Source organism: Sander lucioperca, chromosome 6 (assembly GCF_008315115.2).
Source record: "Sander lucioperca isolate FBNREF2018 chromosome 6, SLUC_FBN_1.2, whole genome shotgun sequence".
Lineage (NCBI taxonomy): Eukaryota > Metazoa > Chordata > Actinopteri > Perciformes > Percidae > Sander > Sander lucioperca.
In genome coordinates, this window is record NC_050178.1 from 15,811,829 (window position 1) to 15,822,887 (window position 11,059).

The 11,059-nt window shown below is 40.5% G+C and overlaps 1 protein-coding gene across 1 annotated transcript; it reads left to right on the top strand.

Annotated features, from left to right (window-relative positions):
- The first annotated feature begins 413 nt into the window (after window positions 1-413).
- LOC116034482 (fibronectin type III domain-containing protein 11) lies at window positions 414-6,744 on the top strand. Its single transcript, XM_031277169.2, has 3 exons — window positions 414-506; window positions 1,690-1,817; window positions 5,896-6,744. The coding sequence occupies exons 2-3, from the start codon at window positions 1,695-1,697 to the stop codon at window positions 6,682-6,684; spliced, it is 912 nt and encodes a 303-aa protein (XP_031133029.1). The 5' UTR covers window positions 414-506; window positions 1,690-1,694; the 3' UTR covers window positions 6,685-6,744.
- Window positions 6,745-11,059: the final 4,315 nt, after the last annotated feature.

Here is an 11,059-nt window from a genome sequence, read left to right on the forward strand (position 1 = left end):
TTGCAACTTTTGACCTACTCGTTCCTCTCCAATGCATCTGTGTCATGTTATAGATGTGCAATGCTTTTGTTTTTGCAATGCTTTGTTCAAACATATTCACTTGTACAGTGACATGATGACTGCCAAGCAATAGGCTGTGTTAAAAATGCATTGAAGCTATGAGGCTTCTGCTAAACCAGCTAATGAAGTGCAACTCATCAGACACTACACATTTAATTTCTAAAAACTAAAATGTGTTCTTAAATGAAATTCACTTTCTAATAGACCAATGCATGAGTTTCAGAGTGTTGACAGTGATTAGTACAGTGCGTTTATACCATGTTGTTTGGAAGTTTGGATTACTAGTCCACTCTCTGTAAAACTTGACTCTGACAGAACCTGCAGGCTGCTGCTGTCATTCCGTAACCGTGGAAGATAAACCGTTACCATGCAGATTAACAATTTAACCATAAACAGGAGTTGCCATTAAACTAAATAGGATCACAGGAAGCTCAAGTAAAACAAAGGCAAGTAGCTAGGTAGGCTTAACTATTGTTGTATAAGTTAAATGCTAACTATCCTGCTGTATTATGTTGTTTATTGTTTAGTAGATGATTTATTTGTATTATCTGGCATTAGCTTGTTAACTAGCTGTATTAGGCTAACCCTGTTGTTCACTTTAGGAAATCATCAAGGCATTGATATTGTGGACTAATAACATATTGGGTAATGTGTATTGGGTTAATTGAGTATTTTATTAATGTTAATTCTACTGATGTCATTTACACTGCCCTGATGAGGTAACATTACTGTACTGACAATTGTGAGGTAGGCCTAACGTTTGCTAGCTTGTTGCTTCAAGTAAGCTAGCATGGTTGAGTTAGCTTGACTGTCGCTTTTTCTCCCAACACAGTTCTTAGAAATGTGGGAATTTATTCACCTCAGTCTTTAGGCCTTATCTATGTTAGTGACTTCATGGCTTTAGCGCATTTAAAACACATTCACATTATAAGTCTGTCTATAATCATTAGCTATCAACTTAAAGCTATAGTGCACAACTATTTTATATTAATTAATAGACCTTTTTCACGGCAGACATGTTGACATGTCATAGTAGGAAAAGCACAGGTGTATTCAAAACCATTCATGATGGCTGCATTCCACTTAGGAGAGGCCCTGGTACACAAGGTAAACTCCTTTCTCAGTACGGCTATGTTTACAAAATGGTGTCGTCCGGCGGCTTTCGTGTGCAGAAGCTTGAGTGAAGATAATTACCTCTTCATCATGTTTTTTTAATCCTCCTTGGCTACAAGCAACTGTGTGGAGGAGGGGTGGGGGGGGTGATCACCGAAGGCTTGCATCATGTGGATGCGCTGACAGTGTTGTTGTCATTACTTAGAATTCCCCATGGGGTAGACAGAAACTACTCACTAGAGCTTTAATGTCCTATAAGCCAGTCCAATAAACTCTCACAAGTGCTTCAATCAATCAATCAATACATTTTACAGTATTGGTATATATGGAGTTTCACACCAAAGTAAAACATACAGTAGACCATAAGCAATCTGTTGGTTATCTTTCATAGGTATCTTAGAAAATGCCCTAAGAATACATTTGCATATTAAATGCAATGCCAAAAATACACACATTGTTTTAATTGCCTGTATGTTGCCTACAACCCACACTGAATGTAAATGTTGTATGTTACAGTAACCATGGATGAAGTCAAGCTGGCCTGTATACGTTTAGAGGAGTGTGGAGCCCAGGAGACTCAAATGGACCTCCGCAACCAAATCCTACAGCTGCTCTGCACCAGACTAAGTGACGACTGCATCATGGTTAGTATACCATAATGTAGAGCTACAATACTTATGTATTATTGATTAGTCATCATATGCTTGTATAACATATTGTAAATGACATCTTGGTATTTCGTGAGTAAAGGAAAATGGGCAGGGCATGGAAGCTGTAGTTTTAATTATAAAGCAATCTGTGATAGTTTTTAGTCATTTTCAGTCAACTGTTCACATGGTCTGCATTAGGATTGGTGTTGGGGAAGTTAGTTTTAAAAAGTAGTGTTTGCTCGTTACTCGTTACTTCTTAAAAAAAAGTAACCCGTTACTTTACTTAGTTACCCCCTATGGAAAGTAACTTTTTACGTTACTCGTTACTTGTACGTTACTTTTATGTTGCTTGACTTTGGGCAGAACCCAATATCTGTTCTTAAATGTGTAGGCCTACATAAAGTTCTACTATGGAGGACATAACAAGTATTATTTTGTGCTCTTCATTATAAAAAAATTGTATTAATAGGCTCCTTAGGAACAACATGAAAACCTCAAAATGGGTCCTATGTCTCAAAATAAAACATGCCTCATCTAAATCCCACAGAAAAAAAGAATAACTTAAACATGTCTTGATGGCATGTGTAAATAAAATAAAATGGCATAATACAGCTTAGAGGCAAAGACATTTTAGCCAAAATAAAATCAAGCACAACTTAAAGTGACTAGCCTCAGAATTAAAAAGGATATGTTAACTGAATATGCTTCTTCACAGTATGATGGCAGATAGAACAGAGGATATTAGGCATAGGTGTGAGCTATGTCAGGGAATCTGCATCAGCACAAAATGGGTGATTATAACTCATCAGGAGCAGTCTTTCAAAATGTTTATCTGGAAGTCTGTCTCTTCTGGGGGTAAGCACAAGACCTCCCAGGCTGAACAGCCTTTCCACCAGTGCACTGGATGGTGTGGCAGTGTTGTATTTCATGAACACAGCTTTCACTCGGGGATCTTGAGCTACAAGCTTCATGTTAGCATGTTTTCCTTCAAATGCTTGGTGAGGTTGGCAGTTCAGTTAACGGCAGCGGACAAAAGTTTCTCGCCAGGACACATTATATAACTTTCACTCACATTCCTCCCCTTAATTTCAACGAGTTTGAAGTAGTGGGAATAACTCCATCCCACAAAAGTTAGCGTTGGCTGCTTCTCGCTTGCCATGATTGCTCTGCTACCAGCCTCTGTCATGTACCATGTGGAGCTTGTGACTATTGCGCAAGCGCGCAGCTGAGAAGGCAGTGTCGCTGTCAAATCTGTCCCTGGGAAAAGTAATGTTACGGCAAATTGAAAAAGGAACTACGTTTCATTACCAAATGTTCAGTAGTAGCGTGTTACACTACTTTTTACCCGAAAAAAGTAGTTACGTTACACACAACACTGATTAGGATACAGTGTTGGTGGAAGTGGCACTGTACAAATATTGGGTTGTTTAGACCAAAAACGACAGTGTTAAAAAAACACTGCTACTAGCAGTTATCAATATTTCTTCACTGACCACTGACAAGCAAAGAAAACAGGCTACATCCTCCTACAACTGAGATGGCTGCACCTGATTGGATGAACGCTTGGGGCTGTGTGCTCTGAATTTAAAAGCAGACCAACATGGCGGCTCGTTTGGAAGCTTTCTCTTATTTTATGAAAATAGTTCAGAGAAATAGGTTATGCAGTTGATGAATCTGTCTTCATTTTAAAATTGACAACGGTCAGTTTTCAAGTGGCAGAAAGTTGAGCTGGGCGCCCCTGATATAAAGTTGCCTGGACCTCAACTTTATGCAAATGAGGAGCGGGCAACTGGATGCCCCGCTTTTCGAAAGTCGCTGCAATTCTACAGAATGCAATTTCCAGCTGCTCACAAAGATAATGAATGGGAAGCGTGGCAATAACTCTTGCCAGTGGACATGTACCATTACTTCTTATTGCTTAATTTCCAATAAAATAGTAGATAGTGAAAATGCTGCGTGGCTAATTTTGGAAAACCACTAGCCACAGTGGCTGGTGAGCAAAAAAAGTTAATGTCAAGCCCTGAATGTGTGTAATGAAATGCATAGAATGCATTTGAAGTGATATATATTACCAAGATATGCGTATAAATATAAATATATCCAAGACACATGCGATGATCATGTCATGTACTGTAACTGCCTTTTTGGTCAATTCAGGCACTGAAGGGGCTTAGTTGGTGTGGACATGTTGCTACAAGTCCAATTTGTTTAATTAGGGCCTGAGCGCCGACGACGAAGGCCCTATTGGAACTGAAGGAATTATTATTATTTTCCCGGCAAATTAATTGGCTTTTTGAGGGGCTTAACATATTCAAAAACTCACCAAAATTGGCGGTCGCATAAAGTCTGGTGAAAATGTACGTATTTTAAGTATTTCGGGAATAGGCGCGAAAAAATGGCTCGCTAGCGCCCCCTACAAAATTAAAAAAATTGAGCCCCTGCAGTACGTTTAACATAGACTCACGAAACTTGGTACACATATCTAGCATGTCAAGACGCACAGAAAATGTCATTGGACCCATACCCTGAACCCAACAGGAAGTCCGCCATTTTGATTTCAAAGTTCAAAATTAGTGTGATTTTGGCCATTTCCACGTCGTACTTTAACAAACTCCTCCTAGAGACATCCGATCAACTTCAAATTCGGTCTGTACCATCTCAACACCTTAAAGATGAAAAACTTTTCATCAGACGGTGTGGGCGTGGCGGCCATTTTGAGTGTTTAGTGATGAACGAAGAAGTTGTTGTAATTTGAGTGTATGTTGTCGTATCTGCCCGAAATTCCTCACAATTGACCTGGTCCAGGTCTGAGGACATCTACAGGCCAAAATTGACTTTTGGTCATAGCGCCCCCCGCTGGCAACAGGAAATGCACCTTATATGACAAACATCATCCGATTTACATGAAACTTATAATGTGTGGTCTACATGTGATACTGAGCCGCCCCCTATACTTTAACCACGCCCCTTTATCAGGCCACGCCTGTATTGTGTGAGGTATCATTGAACTCAGCAGAGAGTTCCTTCTTCATTGGTTATGGTTTGACCCGCCCCCTAAACTTTAACTACGCCCCCTTTTATAACTAATGACCCATTTAAGGTAGAGTCTTGTGTGAGGTGTCACTGAACTCAGCAGAGTTCCTTCTTCATTGCTGATGGTTTGGCCCGCCCCCCTTTGCTTTGGCCACGCCACCTTTCACAGCTAATGACCCGTATCACGTAGAGTCTTGTGTGAGGTATCGTTGAACTCAGCAGGGAGTTCCCTTTTCATTGGTGAAGATTTGCAGTGATTTGCCACGCAAATGCACGGTTGCAAGGAGCGGCGTCCGCCGGTAACCCCGACGCGCGCAGAGGCGCGAGGGCCCGTCCATCGCTGCTTGCTTGTAGGATGTCAAAACACTGCACAGCGATTTATAATACGATAGATTGAATTTTACAACTCTGAACTTTAGAGCTGCATCACTTATTATTTTCATTTTCAATTAATCTGCTGATTATTTTCTTGATTATTCACTTAGTTTAGTCTGTAAAATGTCAGAAAATAGTGGAAAATGTCCATTATTTCCAGACAGACAATCACAACTGCATCATGCAGCAATTATCACAACTGCATCATGCAGGAATTGGCCAGATATACATAGCTGTGAAATGTAACAGGATGTTACTACTACTAGAACTACTTCTGCCATGTTTTGACATATGAATGAGTGCAACATGTTTTTCTGAACACAACCTTGAAGCCGCCCACACAGATGTTAGATTAGATTAGAGCTCTTCTCAAGACTGTGTGAGTGTGTACTGACTGTGCTTGATTGACCTCACTCCCATGCTTTGCTGCACATGCTAGGGGTGGGGCAATTTACTCTGTTATTCGTTCAAAGACTTCCCATCTCTACCCAACTTCAACCTGACTAGAGTTCATATGCCAGAGTTATTAAAAACACCAGTGTGTGTTTTGCAGGGTCTTTACACTAGTATAAATGTACTGTCTGAGGGATGTGATACAGTATGACAGGTTGAGCACATAGCTGAGCACCTGTAGATTCACAAGTTCATGTGATGTATTTCCCAGGCGATGCAGGAAGTGCTGCGGCTCATGCAGAGGAGCTCATACTACTTGGAAATCCAACATGATGATTTGCTACCAACAGCAGATGAGCAGCAGCACACTTTACATTTGTCTGACAGCACGGTGTGGTCTCTCGTTGACCAGCGGAGGCTGCAGCATGCAATGACCCTGGCTAACACCCAGGTGAAACTCCACCTCACCTTTCTGGGACTGCTCTACGAAGAGATCATCAGGGGCTGTCAGGAGCTGGAGGCCTTCGTCATAAAGTACGACCAGGGTTTGGTAGACAGTGACATTACAGCTTCCACGCAGAAGAGACTCCAGCAAACCCACCAGTACCTGAAAGACTTTGAGAGCAGATTGGCTTGGAAACTCAGCCCGCTGGACCTGCAGAACCAGCTCATCCCCAACACAGGCAGCATCCCCATACAACAGCTCAGTGCATCACTGGCCATCAAGATGCCGGTTATATTTAACCGGTCCGAGACTTGCACGACATCCAACACTGTACATCTGTGTTGGGAAGTCGCAGGTGAGCAATCTCAGGAGTTGAACCAAGAGTTTGAGATCCACGTAAAGAGTTTTCACCCAACAATTACTGAACATTGCCAGTTTACTAAATCTACATGCCAGTCGTACAACATAGAGGTCAACAACCTAATATCTGACAGGTATTATAAGTTCTCTGTCAAGAGAGTAGATTCTGTAAACCTGGTGTATGGACTGTGGGTTGACACCATCACCCTGAAGACCTTGGATATTTCCAAGTCAGAGCAAGCGGCCTCTTATTGAACATAGAGGATGAAGAAAATTCACAAATATTTTACCTGCTTTTTTGCAAATAAAATAACTTGTATGGAATTGAAAACTGTTTATTACATGACACAGTGGTTGGTCAAAATAACTTGGTGGACAATGACATTTACAAATGAAAAATACACACACATGGCACAGTGGCAGCTTAAAGGCACAATTCTGAACCAAAACAAAATAAAATGGGGGCTACTGAGAATAGAACCTGGGTAATCACAAAAAAACATTTGTGGACCTTGGACACCTTAGGTCTTAATGATTTTGTTCTTGATCATGTTCCATCTTATGTTTTGTGAGTTGGGAGACTTTTTACTTCCTAAGACTTAATCACTGTTTTTAAAAAGGTCAGACAGAATCCTCTGATAAGACAAATTGTCCACTTGTTGTCTGGCATCAGACATCTGTTGGTCAAGTTAAACATAGATCACAAAGGCTAATCAAGGTACTCTTGGCTAACTCACTCAACTAACTTGTTTGTCAACAATTAAAAGTTAAAATGATCTCAGAAAATCGGCAGACTTTCTCTTAAGTTACCAGCTAACGCTAGCTAGCTAGCTTGGTTGCTAAATAAGATATTTTTAGGTGACCAAAAAGTTTCCAATTAACTTTGATGGGTTAAAGTGTAAGATGGAAACATGGTCAACACCCAAAAACAAGTTCAGGTTTATGTCAATGTACACAGGGCCATGGTTAGCATTGCTAAGCATCTGTCCTGATTAAAGAAGACTTGAAACTAGCAATTGAGGTCATAAACTCATAAAAAATGAGGTAAACTGAGGTAATAAATCATGGAAGAAGTAGGGTCATTGTCTCATAGACTTCTATAGAACTGGACTTCTTTTTGGAGCCAGTGGAGTCACCTACTGTTGGAAATTAGATAGAATGCAGCTTTAAAGGTCCAGTGTGTAACGTGTTTAGTTGTTCATTATCAAAATCTGTGTTGCCCGTTCACAAACTTGTCCTTTTTCAAGAATATTTACCTCCACCATCAATTCCAAGTATTCCTTTTGGCTTGAAATTTTATATTTGCATTTGCATGAACTGGGGTAGACGCTCCATATTCATGCGCCATCTTGAAATACGTTAGCCGGTAACGGACATACAGGACATACTGCTTCGCCTTTCGCGTTTTCGCTGTCACATGATAGTCATAGGTGCTGCTAATGCTGCTAATGGGTATCGTAGCTTCCTGGCCCTGGCAAGTTTGAAGAAGGAAACATGGAGGACCACACATATTCAAAATCCAAATTTCAGGAACAGGAGTCTTCTTCTTCGCCCAGAAAAAGAAAAAGGATATTGAAAAGAGCAAGAGACCGGCTTTTTGAAGCGTGAAGGCTACCATATCAACTTAAAGCCCCCCACCAGCCAGTGTGACTTCCTGTTTAACGGTTAACGTTATTTCTCAAACAGAATTAAGCTCAACAGCGAACGCCCAGTTTTTGAACAGCTCTGGTTCCAGAAGTGATTTTCCCCATACAATTGCTTCATTGATGTTTCAGAAAATGTTTATATGAAGAGTTTTAAGCCTAAAACCAAGCCAACAAGCTACGAGATGAAGCGCAACCATAAAACATTTGATGATGATCATAGACTTCAGTGGTAGCCAGTGGCGTAGGCAGAAATTGTATTTTGGGCGGGCCAGTGCAAAAGCCTATAGTTTTTCCTAGAAAAAAAATGACTTAAATAATAATTAAACCTTAGAGTAGAAAAAAGAATAGACAAACTGCAAAAACAGTGACACCTTTACTTGCAATATTCGGCAAAGGCAATAACAAAACACTGTCTAAACATCATGTTCAACCAACAGAGCTCAATAAAGGCTGGACAAACCAGCATAGACTGTCTATTTTATTCAGTAGAAGTAGGCTAAAAGTAAAAGAATTTCAAATAATGAAAACTCTCAGCAGAGCATAGTTTGAAATAAATAACAACACACTCCCTAATTTCTGTTAAATCAACCATATACAATGCAATCAGCCTGGTGGAAATTAAGCTTTTGTGCCAAAAAAATAGCAACTCATTTAAACTAAAACAATGTAGCCTACAGGGCATACAGCTATACACAACACACCACTTAGTTCTTCACGGGCAAAAATGAAAGAAATGAGTTAAACAACAGGCCTACCTTTGTTGTTTTCATTATAAAAAACAAGACAAGCACCTGGGTTTAGTGTTGAAAACAGAAATTATCTCATCATAGTCCAAAGAGTCAGAGTTCTTTTTCAAAGGAAAAAAGGCACAGGTTGTTGAGGCGGGTAGTACTCATAGATGCTCTGAGGTCCGTTTTTATCCTACCTGCAATGGTGAACAGTCTCTCAACACTACAAGAAGTCATGAGAAGGGTGATGATGACTTCAAGTAGTTTGTTGAAATTTGGAAATATGTCAGGAGCAACAAATGTCCATTACGTCCAGGGATGGAAATTCCAGGCCATTGGCTATTTTCCGACGCAGTTGCTCAATGAATACTGTTAGTTCAGCATCCTCAACCAATATATGAAAGTGATCACACAGGGCCCGCAGAGAATCCTTCTCTGCAAAAGTCTAAAGGCAAGATGCGACAAAGCGACTGCCAAATGGAGTGAAGACAGCATGAGGGTATGTACGTTGGTTGCTCAAGCCGAAGAAAATCATTCAAGATGGTGGAAACGCTTCAGGACATCGTATTTCTGTATATATCATATTATATTTGGCATTTTATCTCATATAGAGGGTTTTCACGACGCGTCATCAGACCGGAAATCGCCATTTTGGAAGCACTCCGCATCACAACAAAGCACAGGCACTGAAGTAGATCCCGAACTTTGTCAAGGAAAATGGTTAATTATTGCTGTGTTTTAGGTTAGGTCAGACCGAGAAAAACATTTGGAATATTATCGACTTCCAAAAGTTATTAAAAAACAGGGAGAGGAATGCCAGAAGTTATCAGAGGAAAGGAGGCGCTTGTGGTTGGCAAAGCTCAACCAGGATCTACGAGGGAAAAATCTGTCTTGTTCGGTCTTTGAAATAAAAAAAAAAATGATTGAGAGTCACTTGGCTACACCTTGAGTATCGCAATGATATCATACAGTTAAGGTTAGGTTGATTAAAGACGTTATTGCATTACTTACTTTGGCCTTCACAACACAACGGTTGTTGGTACTGCGCCTCCCTCACCCAGCCACACACCATCTGGTTATAGGCTTCCAAACCTTTGTAGGATTTAAGGTCTTCTGTGGCTGTGCATGGCTCGGCGAGAAAACCAGGTAGTTGACTATATCGGGATATGCAATTGAAGGAAGAATCACCGGGTTGTCATGGATCCAAGAAGAGGGAGCCAACTCGTAGGGATTTGCACCGCCAATAAACCGTAATTTCTCGAAATATCGCACCTTTTCTTGTGGTCCAAGTCCTTCCCTATATGCCTTTGCATCTTGGACGTGTTGTGATGAGCTTTTCTGTTGTTTAGACATGGCTACATTCACTTAAAGTATCCAAAGCACACAATACTCCATTGTACTCCGTTCAGTTGTTTACACCGAGTGCCTCCAGTATGGCCGCGCATCCAGGTTACCGCCCAGAACGTCACGTCGGTGAAAACCCTCTATATTTTGTTACCCTATCGAGAAATAAATACTTTTAAATCCAAAAACATCGTTCTTGTGACTTGACAATACCTCTGAAGTGACTTGTAATACGTGCTTGAAGGTAGCACCAGAGAATTTCTGTTTACTGTTTACTGCAACCAGGAGTAGGCTAGGCACACCCAGGAACGCCCATAAAGCGAGTGCATGTCGCTCTCTTTTGTAGCTAATGTAGGGTTGGGCAATGTCCCCATAATTTGCAGTTGACGATGTTTACAGTAAAACACTGCGATGGACGATGATATGGACTACTTTTTTTTTAAAGGGCGTGCGCCTGTGAGCACCCACTGTCACGTCAAACTGTGGAGCTTCTGAAATCCGACACAGTCTGACCAAATTTGCAATTAGCCTTCAATTTACTCGACACGCAAGCGTGTTGGAAGCGTTTCCAGGCAAAATAGAATACGAAAAGATGTTTATACATCTTATATATATATATATATATATATATATATATATATATATAGACACGAATGCATATTAATAATAAATGACATTTTGATGTTTGAAAGTCTCTAGGTTTGACATAAATGCAGATATAAATGTAATTTAAAAAAAATAATAACAAATAATTATCGATTTTAAAATATTGCACCTGTCAATACAGAACGAAATATTCTGCAGTGTTTTGATTTTTCCTTTAACGTCATTCTCCAGTGTGGGGACACGCCCCCTCCTGCTGCTCTCTTCCCGCACCTGGCACCTATTCCACATCAGCGCACCTGAAATTCA

Excerpts from the sequence above, each read along its gene's own strand:
- LOC116034482 (XM_031277169.2), top strand. The coding sequence starts at position 1,695 with ATGGATGAAGTCAAGCTGGCCTGTATACGTTTAGAGGAGTGTGGAGCC. Across the intron at positions 1,818-5,895 it reads TAAGTGACGACTGCATCATG|GCGATGCAGGAAGTGCTGCG; the intron begins GTTAGTATACCA and ends TGTATTTCCCAG.